Source organism: Lampetra planeri, chromosome 18, assembly GCF_965212315.1.
Source record: "Lampetra planeri chromosome 18, kcLamPlan1.2.h2, whole genome shotgun sequence".
NCBI classification, from domain to species: Eukaryota; Metazoa; Chordata; class Hyperoartia; order Petromyzontiformes; family Petromyzontidae; genus Lampetra; species Lampetra planeri.
This window is the reverse complement of record NC_136124.1, coordinates 5123087-5143266: the sequence shown is the minus strand read 5'-3', so window position 1 is coordinate 5143266 and position 20180 is coordinate 5123087. Positions and strand designations below refer to the sequence as shown.

Genomic DNA, 20180 nt, shown 5'->3' with positions numbered 1-20180 from the left:
GCCGCTCTGGGAAAATCCCAGAGCGAACCCATTTTGTTAATGGCAGCAGATTGTTAACCCCATTCCGATGACGTTACGTGTACTTTATCGGTACCGAGGCTCCGACTAGGCCCACGTGGGAGGGCGTGTGGCACAGTTTGGCGCCGGCTATCGTAGAGGGCGGTCGTGCCGCTACGCCTCTCTGCGGTGAGTACAATGTCCTTTAAAAACAACGGCGCGACGCCTCTCTAAATAAAATGTGGAACGGTTGAACCCTCTCGCCCGTTCCGAGGGGGGACACCACCCTGCAAAACTTGCGGTCGTCTCCGACCAGGAAAGGGTTAATTGACGTTTCGCTTTTTTTGCTCGGCAGAGATGCCGATGTCTGCTGACGCTGCTGTGCTGGGCTGGTGTGTGTTGCATGCAGGCACAAGCTCTCCTGGTCCGATGGCTCCCACAGCGACTGCTTGGCTGCAGTTAACGCTTACAAGGCGAGGTTTATTTTCACCACCACCCTCACCTTTTACGTTTTTTGTTTGTTTGATTTCGCCACAGCAGCATCGGGGGGACCCATTGCCGACTCGGCCGTCCGCTAACCAAGGTTTACTTTTGCAGGAATGGAAGCATTGCAAGGAGAGTGGAAAATTCAGGACTCACAAGGTGTTGGATTTTTCTTTCACACACTCATCCGAATGATAGCACTTTGTGAAAGAACTCTCCGGTGTGTTGCACAATTCACGTTGCGCGAGCTACGGTGGCGCGCGCGCGCGCGCGTGTAATCCAGGGCTTGTCGAACTCCGCGACGCTCGGAAGCTTTGCCGCTCGGTAATCCTGCAACGATTCCCCCAGCGCCCACCACGTGGTCCCATAAATTGTCACCAATTCAGAGTCTCAATTCAATGCGAGAAGCGTAGATTCTATTTTCGCATTGTGCGCCGAATGGGGTCCCGTGAACACTTGGCATACAACACATATGGGGAATTCAAAAACATTGGTCCTTGCACAGTTAGACACGTGTATCGTGAGCTTCGTGATCAATATCAATTCGACACATCGTTAAAAGCTCACTGCTTGAGCAGAGGTGTCCCAGCCATTGCCTGCGGCCGTTTTTGCACCGGCTGTACCGACGCCGCACAGTCGCGATCGAGTCATTGTTCTTTTCCCCAACGTCCTCGTGATGAAGGTGGAGAAAAAGTGGGGGTTGGAGAAGATGATCATTGTCCGCCGGATGCACGAGGTGAGCTGGATCGAGGGCAACCGCCTGCTTTGCAGACTCCGGTCCACATTTTCGTGTTTACCCGTCAAACCCGCGATGTTCCCAGACCGGGTTTTAGGTTTCCGGCATGCGTGCGTGCGGTGCAGTGCGAAGAGGTGGTTGTTTTTTTATCGTTTTGTTTCCCCAGGTGGACGAGCTGATGGAGGAAATACAGAAGCGGCTGTTCAAATTCAACATCCGTTTGGACAAACTTGATGGCATGGAGCCGCCCGACAAATACGACCCGTTTGTCCTGAAGGTTCGGATCCCGGCGCTGAGTTCCGCCGCTCGATAACGCGGCGCGGCGGTCAGCACGCCGGACTGGCTTTTTGAGGCCATACTCTTAGCTTTTTTCCGGTAAAGTCACGTAGGTAAAAAATACAATTTAAATTAATAAAAGTGATAATAGTAAATAATAATAAAAGTAATAATAGTAAATACAGTAAATCTGGCTGTGACGGTCCCACCTGATGACGGAGACTTGTGTTGCCTCCGAAACGTCGTGATTTATTATTTTATTTCTATTATTACTTTTATTCATTTTATTTTTTACCTACGTGACTTCACCGAAAAAACCTAAGAGTATGATTCCTTGCAGTCACGAAAGCTTCAAATCTAGATTTTTTGAGGCCAGTCGACTCGCTGCTTTTTTCGAGATGCCGTTTTGATCACGAGTGGCTGCCCCAGATTGCGAACACGCAGGATTTTGACGGCGCCGACAGACCTTGTTGTTGCGAATCACCTTGATTATAAGGAGCTGACGTGTGTCTTGTCAGTGTTTTGTTTTTGTTGTGTACGCGTGTGGCATAATTACGTTGCTGCCGTGGTATAGTAGCCCACCGGAATTCAGAATTGGAATATTTATTCTGACTGGAGGTAGAATCCGATGAGCTACAAAGCCGCTTTTCACAGATGTCCATTCAGGGTGGGTGGGAACGTAACAACAACGATAGGAGTTCAATGTACAAGAAAGGAAAACAAATCACCCAAACACTTACAAAATAAAACTAAACTATCCTACCAGACAAAGCCCACCGAGGTATCAACTTATTAATTGCAGCCGATAGGTCGCCGGTTCTATTCGATCTTGCAGCGGGACAACTGAAACACTAGGCACATGTTTCAATCTCCACCCCCCTGCCACATCTATCCTCCACCCAGCAATCTGTCTCCCCAGGACAAATAAATGGGTTGCAACACAGTTGACCGGCCGGTCGCATGTGCCCGGGGTGTAAAGTGTGGGTAACTCCCCACCCCTTCCAAATACGTCTGACCACTGTGGAAGAAGAGTGTAGGCCAAAGAACCACCCTAGGGAGGCCTGTCTACAGCTCCCACTCGTGGAGGCCCTTTCACCAGGAGCGGCGGTGACGGAGGAATTGCGGGCCTGCACCTTTGACCCATACGTAGAGGCACAAGCAATGTTAACCGCTGGCGTGGTTTACGCCTATTGGAACGCCGTATTTTTGGCGCCATTGTAGTTTTATTTATTTATTATTATCAATCCAGAGGTAACCGTCCGAGCCGAAGCAATTGACCGAGCGGCGGGAGTGTTGGATGGTTTTACCGATGATGACCGCGGGATCGCTTTCGCGAAGCGTCGCGTAAAAACGCCTCGCTGTGGCCCCCTCAAGTTTTACGGTTGCAACCGACCCTGCTAGAGAACCACACCCAGGAAACCAACATCCCGAATCCCATCGGGGGGGTGGGGCGAGGGGGGTGGAGAGCGTGGGGAAGGGACTGTGTTTTCTCTTGATTTGTGCCGTCCCGATCAACACGCGTGGATTTGAGGCAACACACACACACGCACGCGCAGGTTAATGACACAATTCCGAACCGTTCAGGACCATTAAACTAAAATAAGAGGGCACGGAGGGTGGGGGGGGGGCGTGGGGGTGGGTGGGTCGCCCCACAAGAAACGGAGGGGGGGGTGGCTGACAGTCGAGAAGAAGAGCGACATGGTGGGGGTGGCCAACCGTGGAATTGAGCGTGTGCGAGACGGCGCGTTCACCATGGAGATGGAGCAATGAGATCGGCTCGTGCACAGGTGCTCCGTGGATTGTTACATCGCCGGAGCGTGAGAATTGAGGGGGGGTGGGGGAGGTCTTCATCCAGCATTGGATTGATCATGGCAAAAGCTGTCCTGAGTGGGTTAGAGTGTTTGCGGGGTTTGTTAAACCGACCTGGACAACAGAGGAAGGGCGCACGCACAGCGCAAGCGAGTGGAATCCTCTTGAGTTGCTGCGGCGCAAGAATTTGAAGGGGTGCCGTGATCGTGACACTTCAGTGAAGGGGAAGTGATTCGCTGCCCCTTTAACTGGAGTCTGCGGAAAAAATTACTGGCAATGAAAATATCTCCCGTAAATTATTGAAATGGGAAAAGTACAAAAAAAAGGTCTGCGGGCGTGAAATGACCTTCCGTAAAAAAATCGATTTGCACGACTTCTCTCTCGCAGGTGAATTGACAGCAGATAATAATAATACATTCGTTCTTACTCTTTGTTTTTTTTTGGTAAAGTCACGTAGGTAAAAAATAAAATAAATGAAAACAACTAAATTAAATCACGACGTTTCGGAGGCAACACAAGCTTCCGTCTTCAGGTGGAACCGTTACAGCCAAAGTCGCTTGCTACAGTTCCACCTTGTGATTTAATTTAGTTGTTTTCATTTATTTTCTTTTTTACCTACGTGACTTTACCGAAAAAACCAAAGAGTATGAATCCTTGCAGTCACGAAAGCTTCAAATCTAGAATTAATACATTCGTTGCCGTGTTTTGGTGCACTGTGGGTAGCTTAGGTAAATTAAGGCCACTTCTGTATAAATGCACATCAACAGAGCTTGGTGGACAACTTTTTGTGTCAGATCTGGCCGAGTTCCCTCTTGTTTGTGGCTCACCGTGCCACTGAACCATTCTTTCTCAGATTGAATGAAATCTGCACGTAACACATTCAAAATTATTGCTTTTATTTGTTGTCCACAGAATGATTTTGTTCCTTTATAGTGGTGAGGCACATTACGTGTATTCACAAATGGTACATCGGTAAAAAAAATACGTGAGGCTGCGTACCAGTACGAAGAGCGCACGTTCTGATTCATAATCAACGTTTTTGGGTTAGATCGCGTTATTTATAAATGTGTCGTAACCCTCCACCACCCGACACGGCCAATCAGCAAAAAAAGTGTCACGTTGACAAAATACAAATTGTTCACTGCTTTAGCCCACCGGTGTGTTGAAGCGTGAAACCACAACATTTACAATTTTTGAGTACTGTGACGTTTCGCTGGTAATTGCATCCAGCATCATCGGCCAATTCGCCAGAATGGTGAGGCTCTGCTCTTGCTCCCGGTCTTAAGAGAGGCCGTTGGGTGTGAGCCCGAGTACTCGTAACGTGTCCGATGGGTTGTGCGTGCCGCGCGTTGTCTCGTGCACGCATTTCTCTCCGTCCCCTAAAACGATTTGGGCTCATTCGTTGGGCCGGATTCGTTGGCCCGGCTCGCCAAGTTGTCTTAGCGATTGAGCCTCTCACCCTCAATAATACCGGCCGCTATAATACACGAGTCAAGCGACATAATATAAACCCTTTCCCCTTTCCGAGACATCTGCAAGTTACAGGGTCGGTGTCCTGTTTCACCGCAGAATCTTGGAACACGGAAGCGGTTCGCGTTCATTTTATTCAGAGGGGCAAAGCACCTTTGTTTTTAAATAGAATCTTGGAACACGGAAGCGGTTCGCGTTCATTTTACTCAGAGGGGCAAAGCACCTTTGTTTTTAAAGACATTGTACTCGCCGCAGAGGGAACTTGCCCCGAGGGAGGACGTCCACCGCCGGTCGAGAGCGACCGAGAGGGATGGCGACGGCTTGGAGAGGGGCGGGGGGTGGGAGGGGGGTCCTCATCGAGCAGCGGAAAGATGATGGCTGATGATTTACATTTTTTTTTGTTTCCGTCAATTGAGAGTTTTTCGCACACGTAGCTGGAGAAATGTCCCGAGGCAGCCTGCTGTGTTGGTTAAGGGGCCCCCCTTGTGTTCCTCAAGCGCGTGGTTGTGGGGTCTGCCCATGCAGGTGGTGTTGGCCGGAGCCTTTTACCCCTTCTACTTCGGCTGCTACTCCATTAACGAGGTCAGCGCTGCCAAGGAAATGAACCTTCATGACCCCAAGACCACGGTCAAGGTACCAGGGACCCCAACCACCACCCACCCACCGCCACCATAGAGATTTGGGCCTGAACTTTTGATTTCATGCTGGAATTGAACTTGGAATTACGAGAAATGATTTTGCTTTAACTGAGTGGCAGCAATATGTTGACATGTATTGATGAGGGTAAAGCACTGTTGTGCAAAAAGAAGAGCGTAAAATAACAAAATGTGATGTCGTTTTGCCTCATATATTTTTTTGCCATATACAAACCAGCCGAGGCAATGCCTGGACAAGAGGAGACCAGCGGTAGTGATTGTGTTGATGGTGGTGGTGATGATGATGGTGATAATGGTCGTGGATCGGGGTGGAGATGGTGGTTATTGATGACGGTGATGATGCACAACCCCAGAATTGTATCCTCATGCAGCGGATCATTTGGCCTTACCAGGTAAAATAACCAAAAAATAGTTGAGTTTTTAGATTATCATTTTTTTCTCTCAACTATTTGGGGACCACCTGTAGCGCCGGGAGATGAGATCCGTGATGCTGCTACCCTGGAGTTTGGCGTCCCAGCGGCTGCCCCCCCCCCCCTTCCCCTTCGTGTTGTGTGCCGGTCCAGCTGTGGAACATGCCTCCCAGGGGCCAGTGCTACACCCAGCAGCTCAGTGCCGCCCTGGGGGATTGTGGCCGTGGAAAAGCAATCTACTTTGACGGCACAAGGTGGGAGCCTTTTTCAGAGCCAATAAATTACCCTGGGGGGGGGAGGGGGGGCAACGTCACGTTTAGTGTCGCGTCGTGAACAAGAGGTGGGGGGGGGGGGCGTGTGGAGCGGTGTCCGGTTTTGGTTTCGTGTCGGATTATTTGGATGGCGCCACAGTGGCTAGGAGATACTTTTAGGGGTTTTTTTCGGTAAAGTCACGTAGGGAAAAAATAATATAATAATGAATGATAATTAATCAATTAAATCACGACGTTTCGGAGGCAACACAAGTCTCCGTCTTCAGGTGGGACCGTCACAGCTAAATTGACTGTATCAAGTGATTTAATTTATTTTCATTTATTTTTATTTTATTATTTTTTACCTACGTGACTTTACCGAAAAAACCTAAGAGTATGAATCCTTGCAGTCACGAAAGCTTCAAATCTAGAATAGCTAGGAGATGTTAACTCCCTCGCCTTGGTATACAGGAGGTCGTCGTGGGTTCGATCTCTCTCCCTGTGGTCGTGTGGATTTTTTTCTCCAAGTCCTCCGGTTTTTCCTCCACGTTTAGAAACATGCTTTTAAGAGCATTTGACTGCTATACATTTTCACACGATTATAAGCGACTTTGTTGAGCCATCATTTGTGGCCAGAACGCTTCTGAAAAAGAGCTACATAGCTCAGTGGGCCTTAACCTAGTAAAATAAAAATTTTTTATAGTTTAGTTCTAACACGTAGGCTTTCGCGACCAATATTATTCATAATGAAGGTTTTTTTAGTTAGATCGCGTAAGTATGAATGTGTCGTAACCCTCCACCACCCGATACAAACCAGTAAGGTTTGTCATGTGAACAGCGCGCCAATTAGTTACTACTACAGCCCACCGGTGTGTTGGGGAGTGAATCCACAATTATAATATGTTGTGGATTTACTCTCCAACACACCCAAAAACCTTCATTATGAGTTTAGTTTTAGTTCATTTCCTCGACTCGTAAAACAAAGTTGAGCGTAGCTTGTGGCTCACCCCCCGCGTTTTTGATTTTCAGGTCGGACTCATTTCTTTCGAACTGCTTTTTGTGATTAAGTTTGTTGTCCTTACCCTCCCGCACCTTCGATTAGCATGGTTGGCCACGTACGGCACGAAAGAAGTTCAACGTACAGCAAGCACACGGACTAACAGCCAGGCTCCTCGCGTGCCCCCCTCCCTCCCCAAACTCCCCTCCCCCGCCACCCAGGGTGTTCATGGAATTTCAGCGAGACCCTGAGGAGCACACTGCGAGCGTGTTGCGGGCCGTGTACCTGGCTCTCAAGATGAGCCAACTGCGCATCCCCATCCGGCTGAAGCTGCTGCACATGGAGGACAAAGACATGGACCTCCAGGAGGCCACGAGGATGAATCCCGTCACCGGCCTCAATACGAACAGGTCCTGGCGAGGTGGCACCATCACGCCCGCCAGTACCACGCTATTTTAACTTTTTATTTTTAAATCCTTTATATTAAGTTCACTTGCTTGCGCGCTTACGACCGTGCAAATCTTTCGGTCGTTTTTTAACCCACTTCCCGTGATCCAATCGAGCTGACATTTTGCACACAGACTCGTTGTGCGTGACAATTTCTTTTTGTGAATTTTTTTCCCCAAAATTTTACACTATTTACTTAAAAAAATTTTTATATTTAATTACCAATTGCTTAATGGTGGCAGGCAATCATCTGACCCATAGGTGGCAGCCATCTCAAGCCAGAGGACGAGAGGACTCTAGCCGCCCGTTTCAAAGACCAATGTGGGCTGGGTTGTGGCCCATTGAACACGCATATAAAGGATTTATAGTGAAAAACTTTGTTTTTACGGGTTAATTTTTACCAGATAAGGCCCCCAACTGAGCTGCGTAGCTCATTTTCATAAGCGACCTGGCCACAAATGGCAGTTCGGCGAAGTGGCTTACCGTCACGTGGAAGTTTATTGCCAGAAAATACTCTAAAACGCACGTTGATTCTAAATGTAGAGGGTAAAAACCCGAGGATTCGGAGAAAAATCCACACGACCACGGGGAGAACATGCAAACTCCAAATATACAGCAGGCGTCAGGGTCGGCAGGATCCAACCCACGACCTCCTGTACACCAGGCGAGGTGGACGACAGAGGACAAATGCCGACAAGGCCATTGCATCGCAGTGGGGGATGTAAGTGGCGAGTCATTTGTGGGTTGGGTAAACATGCCACTCAAATGCTAGGCCTACTCTTTACACCCTAACTAACCACACCAGTTACTCGTGCTTGCCCTCTCATTGATCGCATGTTAACGAACTCGAAAAAAGCCGCAGATGCTAGCTCCTGTCACTGATCTTAGCCCGAATAAGCTATTCACTCGTACCAACCCTATCACTGACCCTAAACATGCAAGATAACCAGCCACTAGTACGAGCCATCTAACTGTTTAATTCCAACCAATTGGCAAATGAGTCGCTCGTATAGGCCCTCTCATTGACTTTAACCTAAGCCAACTATACAATGAGTCACTACTACGACTATCTGTATCACTGACTCTAACCCAAACAAACTAGCCAACCAACCGCTAGTACATGCCCACCCAAGGGGAGGCCGTCTCCGCTGAGCGCTTCGTGTTCCGGGTGTGTGTGTGGGCGTGGTGCCGGCCTTCATAGGGGGTCCCTAACAGCACTTGCCCCAAAAGTCTGGTATAGGCTATACGGAGGATCTTTGTATTTGCAGGTTCTGGGGAGCGGTAGTGTAGTGGTTAGCGCGCTGTACTACAAATCCGTTGACTAGAGTTCCATTCCCGCTCACGGCAAACACCAGTGTCGATTATTTGAACCGGTTCTGGGCCTCCCTTAGGTCAACTCGGCCTCAAATGAGTACCCGGTGCGGTGTGTAAACATCGCCACTGGGGAGACAAAGGCGGCCGGCCATGGTGCTGGCCACCCACCCCCTCGTGTGCCGTTGGGCGCCCTCTATAGGTGCTCGCTAACGGCACTTGCTCCTCCAGTCTGTAAAGGTTATACGGGGGGTCTTTGTTGTGCAGGTTCTGCTGCGACATACAGAGCCAGAAGCTGATGGAGAAGACCCAGACGCTGGCGGGCTTTTGGCTCATGGTCTTCATCACAGAGGTTGGCATGAGACCGGCTCGCAGCACAGAATCTTGGCGCTCGGCGACTCAAGCCACATTGTTAGCACGGCAGCGCCAAAAGGATCGCGAAAGGAAAAGCGCAGTGAAGGACTTGACCGACTGCCAGGAACATTTCCCTTCATCCAGTTAGCAGAAATGTTGTGAACTATTAACCCGCACCCCCCCCCCCACCCCGAGTTTACCCGGGTTGTGGATGATCCGCGCTTGTGAAAAAATAAACATGCCTTCGGCTGAACTGTTTTGGGACATCTATATAAGAAGAGCTTTATAACTCATCGGATTCCTCCAGTATAAATCAATTTGATTCTGTTCGATGCGCTTAGCTCTGGACGGTGCCCGCTCGACCGCGAACACGTCGGAGCTCCGTACGGATGCATTCAATTCGCTGCCATAATTCTAGATTTGAAGCTTTCGTGACTGCAAGGATTCAAATTCTTGGGTGTTTTCGGTAAAGTCACGTAGGTAAAAAATGTAAATTAATAAAAGTAAAAAAAAAATCACTCCATTTTCTTTTTATTTTACTTTTATTAATTAAAATGTTTTACCTACGTGACTTTACCGAAAAAACCCAAGAACACTGCCATAATCTCAGCTGCGTGACTGACCACCCCCGTCCCCCCCCCCCCCCTCCCGAGTTACGTGGCCTTTGGTGGTCGTGGTCGTGGTCGTGCGTGCGTGCACAGGTGCTGGACGTGGGTCACTTCTTCGCGCAGAAGGTGGACGACAACTCGAAAGAGGTGCAGCACCTCGCCCAGCGGATCGGGGAGCGGCCCAAGCGGCCGCTGATGGCGCCGCCATCCCCGGGCGACCTCTGCCTCTCGCCGTACCCGGACGAGAAGAGCCAGGAGCTGTACCGTGCCCGCGTCATGCGCGTGCCCAACAGCCATACCGTCGAGGTCTTAATCAGCATCACGATGCCCCCCCCCCCTTGCCCCAACACCCGCCGTTCGCCACTAAGTGACGGTGACGTCACCACGGCGCCCGTGATAGGCCCAGGTCGAAGGCTCGCTGACAGGAGGTCACGGGACAGTCCCAGGTGCCGTGGTTTGGCTGACTGAGATGACTGGCAGATGATGCACCAGCTGTGCCCTCCACTGTGCTGCCCCGCACGCAGCCTCATGCCATGGCCCCCGTTCCCCACTCCTTCCTAGTTTGATTCCTGGCCACGGCTGACATGATTGGGAGAGTGATATATCTGAACTGGTTCTGGACCACCGCCGCCTCCCCTTCACCGACCACCACTGGACCAGCTTGGGAAAGTATGGTCAAATGACGACCAGTGACTTGGGTAGGCTCTCATCCAGCTGTCACTTGACACGACGCTGAAAGTTAGCGTTGTGTATCTGCCATTGAATTAATGAAGGGCTGAGGTGACCTTTAACTAAGTTCTAAACCAGAGGTGGGCGGCCGATGGTCTGCGGCCTGGAAACGGCCCGCAACTTCAGGGCCCACGACAACTTGGAAACTGCCTGCAAATTGTACGTATCCCTCGCAGCAAGCGTGTTAGCTGTGCTGATCTCGAGTACCAGAGTGATCACACTTGAGGACATTTTGCCCAAGGTATTTGAAAATACTCAAATACAAATTTTCAGGGGGGCGGGGGGGGCACTTCCACCGATAAGACATCAGCATCACATTTTAAAAATCCGATTTGGCAGCACGATGATTTGTGTATTGGGGGGGCGCGCGTCAGGAGCCGCACTAAAGGCCACCCGGGGGCTGCCATTGGGCCTTGCAATGACGAGCAGTGGCTCAGCTAATGGCTGCAGCGCTCGGGTTGGTACGGCGCATTGTCGCACGCCCACTCTGCCGCGTTGAGTGATTTTGTCCGCCGCTGCCTGCAGGTGTTTTTTGTGGACTTTGGAAACACGAGGAATATCCCACTGCAGGACCTCAAGGAGCTTCCCCAGGACCTGAAGGATATGCCTTTCCAGGTCCTGCCGTGCGACGTGACGTGTGTATGCGCGTATGTGTGTGTGTGTTATTGCGCCAGTGATGATGACACCAGTGATGATTATCCGAACTGGTCCTGGGCTTACTCTAGGTCGACTCAGCCTAAATGAGTACCTGGTGTGGGTTGCAAACATTGCCACTGGGGAGACAAAGGTGGCCGGGCGTGGTGCTGGCCACCCAGCTCCTCGTGTGCCATTGCCAGCCTTCAGAGGTGCTCGCTAACAGCACTTGCCCCAACAGTCTGTTAAGGCTATTTGGGGGGGATCTTTGTCTTTTTGTGTGTGATTGTGGGGAGCGGTTGTGTAGCGATTAGTGCGCTGCACTACAAACCTGGCGACACGAGTTCGATTCCCATTCACGGCCAACACCAGTGACGATTATCCGAACCGGTCCCAGGCCTCAGCTCGGAAGACTTGGTGTAATAAACACCGCCCGCTCGGGGAGACAAAGGCGGCCGGGCGTGGTGCCTGGCCACCCACACCCCGTCTTGTGCCTCGCTAACAGCACTAGCCCCCAGCAGTATTCTTTTAAAGGCGTGAGACAAGGATAACACGCGGGCAAAGTATAAACCCGACGTGCCGGGAGATCGGTGTTTTTTAAAGCGTTGACTGCCACGCTGGGCGCGTCGCACATGGGGGGGTGGGCGGGGGGGGGTTACGAAGCCGCGTGAACCGCCAGGCACCCACCCCCCACCTCTACTGGCGTGCAGGCCATGGAGTGCATGCTGTGCGAGGTGCGGCCTTCGGCCTTGTCGCGCATCGCCGCCGGAGGCAGCTGGAGCGCCGACGCTCGCAGCTGGTTCAGCAAACAGACGCTGGAGAAGAACTTCTTCATGCAGGTGCGCGGCACCTCGTCTTAGTTGGGGAGGTTTGTGGGGCGTGGGGGGGCAGGTGGGAGGGGGAGGGTTTACTGTAACTTCACGACTGGGGAGATAAAGGCGGCCGGGACGTGGTGCTGCGGCCACCCACCAACCACCACCCTCGTTTGGCCGTTTGGAAAACGACGCCCGTGCGATCGTCTTCTCCCGCTCTCTCGCCCTTTGTGTGCGGCATTTGCATGCGATGCAAAAATGACGCTGTGAATTCAAAGGCAGGCAGATATAATTTACATTTTTAGTTGAATTTCTTAAAATGTATTTGTATCTTCTCGTGTGATGCCCCAAAAGTATCTCCGTTGAAAATTATAGCGAAAAATCTGTTAACAGGACAATTGCGAGGTTTTGTGATTACAGGCACTCATCCGTCAATAGATTTGGCAAGCGGTAGCTGGACAGCAAGCGCTCGGATGAATCTGTCATGATTCGATTCGCAAATCGATTCTAATTTTTAAATCCTTTATATTAAGTTCGCTTGCTTGCTTGCGCGCTTATGACCGTGCAAATCTTTCGGTCGTTTTTTAACCCACTTCCCTTGATCCAATCGAGCTGACATTTTGCACACAGACTCGTTGTGCGTGACAATTGATTTTCCTGAAAAAAATTCCTAAATTTTCTTCTTTTTAGGAAAAAAAAAAAATTCATATTTAATTTAAAATACCAATGTGATAAACTCTTACTCAAGAAAAACAGAAATGAATAATAAAATAAAACCGATGCCACGCATATAAAGGATTTATAGTGAAAAACTTAGTTTTTACGGGTTACTTTTTTACATTGCGGTGAACGGTAGCGCCTCTAGTGACCACAGTGGTGACGATTTACAACAACAACAAAAAATTAATTAACAAAAAAAATTCTCGGGACACACGTTACTCGATGCGTGTAATGATGAGCCTGGTGTAGATTTTAATGAATCGATGCATCGTCGCACTCAAAATTCCCAAACTTCATCAACCCACACTGTCCACCGTGGTCTAGCATGGTTAGATATCTCACGGGGGGCCCGCAAGGCGTAGATAGGCCGTCAAATAGCGGTGGATTGACAGGAACTTACTGTACATGTGTACGTGTGCACACCAATCGACGGATTGCCAAATGGCAATGCAGTAGTTGCAACTTGGAAAGGTATTTGGCAGGTGCTTTGTTTTTACCATTTCCTTGCCCTTTTTCGCCAGCGGTTACCTATGGATTTTGCATTCACCCCCTCCGATGAGCATTGTTGTCTACGTACGGCGCGAAAGAAGTTCAACGTACATAAATACAATACATTTTATTCGGAGTAATCGGCGAAATCTTTTCGTGATGAAACGGATGTTGCTCGTTCACGTTAGTTTATATAACCCCTCGTCCCCCTGCTACACCCGCCTGCACAAAGAGACTAAGGTCGCACCCGGCAAAAACTCCGGTTCCGATACCTTGAGTCCTCTCCGACAATGAATAAATCCCCCTTAAATCCTCGCTCGCCGAGCCAAGCAGAATCGGCGGCTGTCCGTCGCGCGACTTGGCAACCCGGCGGCGGTGACGACGGCGGTGACGACGGCGCGTGCGGTGCCCGTGCGGAACGCGCAGGTTTTCTCCATGGAGCACGGCGTGCTGCGCGTGAGGCTGTCTGGCAGCAGGCCGTTGGATGGGGCGGCGGCGGCGGCGTCCGGCACCGCGGTACCCAGCCAGCCGGCGGACGTGGGCAGGATGATGGTGGAGCTGGGGTTTGCCGAGCCCGCCGAGGAGGCCTTCGAGTCGAAGGTGAGCGCGACCGAGCGTGGATTTACGGTGGGGCGGCGGCGGCGGGGGGGGGGATGATGGAATTTCGTGACGACGATATTTCGTAGGGGTATCTTTTTAATTTTAAAGGCGGCAACGGTGTCTGTGAGTGTGTGTGTATGTTGAACTTCTTTTGCCACCGTACGTAGCCGTCCGCGCTAATCGGAGGTGCGTTGGGAAGGACAACAAAATAAACAAGCAGAAAGTGGTTCGCGAAAAGTTGCGACTTGGAGAGAGAGTGGGCGTGTTCGTCGAGCGTCATGTGACGATGGCCAGGTCTACCCACGAAAGGCTATTGTGACAAAAAAATGTACGAGTTTGAATAAAGATGCAGACTAAGGTTGTTTAGTAACGTTATTTCGAGGCTGCGGGGCACTGTGGAAGACCAAAACTGATAATTGGCCGTGTCAATATGAAGGAATTGTTCGACTCCACGACCAACTGGCTGACCCGTAGAATGCTTTTGATTGGCCGTAGGCCACGTGTCGGCCAGCCAATCGGAACACTCCCGTTGCAGGGCGGGAGGGGAGTGTTCTGATTGGCCCTGCATCTCTCTACGACAGGCTCCTTACACTCGTTTGAAATTTTTTAAAATATATATTTAGTTCACTGTTGGATGATCCAATAATGTTGGGGGGGGGAGGGGGCGGGGGTGGAAACTGTGCACCCGTCACATCATCGTCCTAAGAATTAAGAGTATGTGACAATGCATTAGTCGCCTAGACAAAGGGAGTTAGTAAATTAAATCCACACATTGAGGCCTGACTAAATTTCTACAGGTTGTCGTTGTCGACTAGCCTGAGGCTCTGACTAAAATAAAAAACGCCGATTACTTTAACACTGCGAGCCTCTGCCAAGGGCCATCGCTCACTGTGACGCACGTGTGTGCGTGTGTGTTGTGGGGAGCGGTAGTGTCACGGTTAGCGCTACGCTGCGCTATGAACCCGGCGACCCGGGTTCGATTCACGGCCAACACCCAGTGACGATTATCTGAACCGGTCCTGGGCCTCCCCTAGGTCGACTCAGCCTCAAATGAGTACCTGGTGCGGTGGGTAAACATCGCCACTGAGGAGACAAAGGCAGTCGGGCGTGGTGCTGGCCGCCCACCCCCTCGTGCGCCGTGCCAGCCTTCATGGGTGCTGCTCGCTAACGGCACTTGCCCCAACAGTCTGTTAAGGCTATACGGGGGATCTTTGTCTTTCATGAGTGCGGCCACAGAACTGTCGTCTATGTTCTGGTCGCCGTCGTTTTATTGTTAACCACCACCTGCTGGCTGGCTCATTGTTATGCCCCGGAGCACGGCGATAATCGGACCGCAGGGGTAGTGGTCATGCCGGGCTGGAGAGCAGCACGGGATCCTAATGTGTGCGTCATCGCTGCCGGGTTTATAGAGTCACAAATGGCGCTCGAGGACGTCGAGTTGAAGAATTTTATATCATCGTCGTCGATCATGGTCAGGGGTCGGCAACTGAAATAGCTTTAAGAGCCATTTTTTTTTCGAATAAAAAAAAAACTAGCCGCAGTGCAATGTGAATACGAAGACGGTGGTGGCCCTTAATAAAATAACGAGAAGAAGCAGTCGTCAAGGAGCCGCAGGTTTTGCCCATCCCTGGTCGCGGTCTATCCACTTCTGGATGAAGTCCCCTGCTCCCAAGCCTCGCAGCTGCACGCGAGCTGCTTCAATCGCTCCGTCTCCGCGGTGGACGCTCCATCTCCTCTGCTGCCAGTCCATCATTATTCATTTCGATCGGCCATCATTTCTCCTGCCCAGGCCCACTTACTTTTTCTGAACGGTTTGATGCCATTAAGCTGCGTTTTCATATCCTCTGCACGCATTTTTTTTTTCTTTTTACTTGTTATCTCTCGTTATACGCTAACACGGACGCATTAAGTATCCATTTCTCAAAAAATATCTGGAGACATTTCTCAATTTAATAAAACGGCAAAACGGCATTTAGCTGATAAAACATCTGCCCGCATTCTCCTTTTGAGACCTGGGTCTGTCGTTGGGTTGCATTCACAGGAGGCGGACGAGCCGCTCGCCACGTCCATCCACGAGCCGCGCTCGCTAACGATGCGCGTCACGCCTGAAACTCATTGACGTACGACGCAACATGAACCTGCCACGTGCGGGGGTTTATAACGTTAGCCGGGCGCGGCGGCGAGGATTAACGAACGCCAGGGTCACCCGCCTTCCCGTCGGAGGGTCACCGCGCGCGGAGGCGCCGTCCGCAGGCAGCCCGTTGCCGCTTTCTCTCTCTCTCTCGCTCTTTCTCCGTCGCGCCTTCAACTCCTCCGCTCGACGCCCGTCCGGCAGATTGGCAGGCGCGGCACGGCGCCTGCCGAAACCCCGCTGGAGAAAGGACGGTGTCGCAAAGCGCGCTGCACCTCGGCGGATCCGGAGAAGCTTTTTACAGCCACGTTGGCGCGCGAAGGATTCTTACGTTCTGCGAAGCCAAGTTTAAAGCGTTTATTATCCAAGAGGGGGAGTTGATCTCTTCTTGATTTTTTTTTTTATCTCGGGTTTTTTTCTCGAGGGATCCGCTCATGCTGTACTGCATTTCAGTTAAAGTAGTGCCATTGTGTAGGCATGTTCCTTCCACCCCCCCTCCCCCCCCAAGTCATCTTTCCCCTGCAGAGCTTCACGATTCAAATCCAGTGGCCCTCCCAAACGCGCGCCTCCAGTGGCTGCAAGGTTCACGTAAATCACGTGGTAACGTGTGCGAGCTTTACGAAAAAAAAAATTTCACGTGTGTGGTTATGCATGTGTGCGTGTACGTTTAACGTCTTTCGCCACCGCACGTAAGCCAGCCGCGCTAATCGGAGGTGCGGTGGAAGGACAACAAGAATGAATATTAAACGACGAATCGATGCACATCTACACACGCCCAGTAGTTTCCCCTGCATAATTAAACGCCGCTTGTTTGATGTTTGTGTTACGTTTGCATCGATGCTACATGCCATTTAAATAATTTGTTTTACAGAGGTCACCGATTTCATCTCCCGGTGAAACAGTCGAAGCAGTTGAAGTTTTTTTTATCCCCTCCCCCACCAACACCAGCACCACCTCTGTCCACCCAGCAGTATAAATGGGTAACACCACCACAGTTGAGTCGGTGGGCAGGTCACGTGTGGTGGGCTGAAGTGTGGGGACTCCCATCTCTTCCAAGACTATTTAAACTAAACTATTTTAAAACGTTTATCTTTTACCACAACAAAGTTGCTTATTATCACGTGGAAATTTTCGCACCCATATATTCTAAACGCACACTTGTCAATGTCGAGGGAAAAACTGGAGGACCTGGAGAAAAATCCACACGACCACGGGGAGAACATGCAAACTCCAAATATACAGCAGGCGTCAGGGTTGGGATTTAACCCACGACCTCCTGTGTACCAGGCAAGGTAGTTAACATCTCACCACCTGACACCTGGGCAGCGTGGGAGATTAGGCCAAAATACCTTCTAGAAGGTCTCTCTAGCCCTCCCTCTATGGGGGGGGGGTCCTTTTGCCAGCAGTGATGTGAGCTAGACATTGCAGGACTGCACCTTTGCCAAATCCCTATGTATTCGTGCCACAGCTCTCTCTGTGCCGCAACGGTCGGCTCTCGCCTTCATCTCCGTTCGTACGGCTGCTGATGTAGATGCAGAGCAACAACTAAAATTTCACATTCAGGTGGTCAAGCCAATAACTGCGTCAGGAGCAGCGGAGGAGCGTATCGCTGTGATGTCTTCTTCGTATTCGCGGATCGGGGCATTGCGTCGTTATACGTTGCTACGGTCTGTTCTGGATGACCGCAATCGCACACTGGAGAGTTTAAAATTTTCACATTTGTGCATCAGGTTTCCGCACGTGCCATGGTTTTTTGCGGATGCGATGTAGGGGTGGACCATGGGCTCTCGTCTGAATGCACGGAATAAAGTGCCGCGCGTTGATCGACCGATTTGGTGACCTGTCCGGCATATTCTTTTTTCTTTCAGCAAAACCACGAATTGCTGGAGGGCAAGTTCCCCGTCAACGTGGGCAACGCCCGGGCCTACCCGGAGGTGGCGGTGCGACCGATGGTGGACGGCGTGGACAACGTCTCGATGCGCTCCGTGTCAGCGTCGAGCCTTCATCGCGTGCGTGGTGCAGCACCATGGAGGGGGGGGGGGTGGGGGGGGCTACGGGGGACGTAATTTTATCCGGGGCTCTCCCGGTCGAGATGCTGCTGCCCCACAGTGGTTTGAGGGAAGGGGGTTAGTGCGCTACTCAACTTGGAATTCAGAAGGTAGCACGCCGGTCTGCAATACGTTGAGACCTGATGGTGCACCGTGCGTGTTTTTAAATCTCTCCCCTGCACTCTCCACCCGCAGTATCAAAGGGTGTGGGGTAACGTGTGGTTACTCCCACCCACCTCTTCTAAAGATGCCATCTTACAAGGTGCCACTTGTATAACCACTGGGTGGACAGATGCAGTGTTGAGCGGCAGTGGTATTTAGATGCTTTATGAACCCCGGTTGCATCAGGGCTTCTGTTGGGTCAGTTCGAACTTTAAAAAAAAAAAATTGTAATCTTTTTACAAACACTCTGATATGGTACTAGGACCTACATAAAACACCAGCAGTGGCCTGCAACAGTATATGCGTTTAGAGTATTTGGCTGCTAGAAATGTCAATGCGATAAGCCACTTTGTTGAACCATCCTTTGTGGCCTGGAATGCTTTGGAAAAATAACTTTATAGCTTCTGGCCTTACGTGGTGAAATAAAACTAAAAATAATGTTTATAATCGAGGGAGAACGCGAGCTGCTCCGTTCCGTTCCTGAAGTGGCATCCAGCACGTGGAGCGAAACGACGGACATGGAAACGGAACAACACGAACCGAAAACACATCGCAGAGCCCCACTGCGCAGCACAACCGCGACAACTTATTGCTGCCCCTCGGCATACGGACATTATATATCGTGATCGAGTAGCTGGGATAGATTATTTTATTAAGTCGACAACAGGTGGCACGTATTACCAGTGTAATACAGCGTGATCATAATCGCGAATCGGACACGTTGGTTGATCAAAAACCCGGAAGGAGTGGAGCCAGGCATCAAAAAGTCCCTCGTACTCAGCCTGAACAGGAGAGGGCCTGAACAGGTGAGCTTTAATAGGTGATTCTGAATAAGTGAGCCAGACAGGTGAGAGCCTGGATAAGTGAGAAACTGGACGCGTGAGAACCTGAACAGGTGAGAACCTGTCCAGCCAAGAGGCTGGACAGATAAGAACCTACATAGGTTAGCGTTAACAGATGAGCCTAAACAGGTGAGAGCCTGGACAGGTTTAAGCCCGAACAGATGAGTGCCTGGACAGGTGAGAGCCTGAATGGGTAAGAGCCTGGACAGTTGAGTGCCTTGAGCTGCTGCATGAAGGTGGATGATGGTGCTTGGATGCTGCTGCTGCTGCTGCTGCTGCTGTGGATGTGCAGTGGAAGAGAGAGTTCCAGATGGCTGCCCGTGCAGCTTCGGAGAACCGCCGCCCATCCATGGATGGCCGTGGGTTCTGGGGACGACGAGCAGATTTTTAGACGTGCTCTTGACGAGTCGATAAGAGTTGGGATTCGAGTGACGAAGCTAAGCGGCCGTCCTACCTTGACAGGTGTTACATTTCGATTTAAAGCTCTCGTGACTGCAGGGATTCATCTTCTTGGTTCTTTCGGTAAAGTCACGTAGAAGGGAAATAATAAAATAATAAACATTTTACATAATAAAATCATTCTCACAGAATTATTAAAAAAAAAATTCTCACTGAATTTTATTATGTTTTATTTTTATTATTTTATTATTTCCCTTCTACGTGACTTTACCGAAAGAACCAAGAAGATGAATCCCTGCAGTCACGAAAGCTTTAAATCGAAAGTTGTTGTTGTTGTGCCTTTGCTCGAGGCCAGGGGGGGTTGGCCACCTGCGGGCTCCGTGAGCTGGAACTGCCTCGTGAGAGATTCTTTGGTTCTTTCGGTAAAGTCACGTAGGTAGAACAAATAATAGATCACGACGTTTCGGTCGCAACACAAGCGTCCGTCTTCAGGTGTGTGTGTATATTCGCGCGCTGCGCTATGAACCTGGCGACCCGGGTTCGATTCCCGCTCACGGCCAACACCAGTGACGATTATTGTTTTTTCACTTGGGTTCGTCTCATTCTGGCTCTTGAGAGTTCAAAGTTTGGGTTTGATTCAGATGCATTGAGCGGCCCTTTGGAGGGGAAGGCAGATATGTGACAAGGTCGGATATGTGAACAACATCTTTAGAAAATGGCCATTACACCGTCACGCGCGAATACTGCACTGGGTTGTGGTCGGCTAATTTGTCAGGGCAGATCTGTGACCGATAAATATACAATGGTTGT

General features: G+C 50.5%; 1 protein-coding gene across 1 annotated transcript in view; it reads left to right on the top strand.

The window, feature by feature from the left end:
• Window positions 1–20180, top strand: part of LOC144723531 (ATP-dependent RNA helicase TDRD9-like) — a 70253-nt gene that overhangs the window by 38447 nt on the left and 11626 nt on the right. Inside the window, exons 18-30 of the mRNA XM_078602355.1 lie at window positions 407–470; window positions 595–639; window positions 1163–1216; window positions 1383–1493; window positions 5297–5404; window positions 5991–6091; window positions 7307–7495; window positions 9111–9195; window positions 9899–10111; window positions 11060–11149; window positions 11878–12006; window positions 13615–13788; window positions 17788–17928. Coding sequence (XP_078458481.1) covers window positions 407–470; window positions 595–639; window positions 1163–1216; window positions 1383–1493; window positions 5297–5404; window positions 5991–6091; window positions 7307–7495; window positions 9111–9195; window positions 9899–10111; window positions 11060–11149; window positions 11878–12006; window positions 13615–13788; window positions 17788–17928 — 1504 coding nt within the window. The remainder of the gene's footprint in view (window positions 1–406; window positions 471–594; window positions 640–1162; window positions 1217–1382; window positions 1494–5296; window positions 5405–5990; window positions 6092–7306; window positions 7496–9110; window positions 9196–9898; window positions 10112–11059; window positions 11150–11877; window positions 12007–13614; window positions 13789–17787; window positions 17929–20180) is intronic.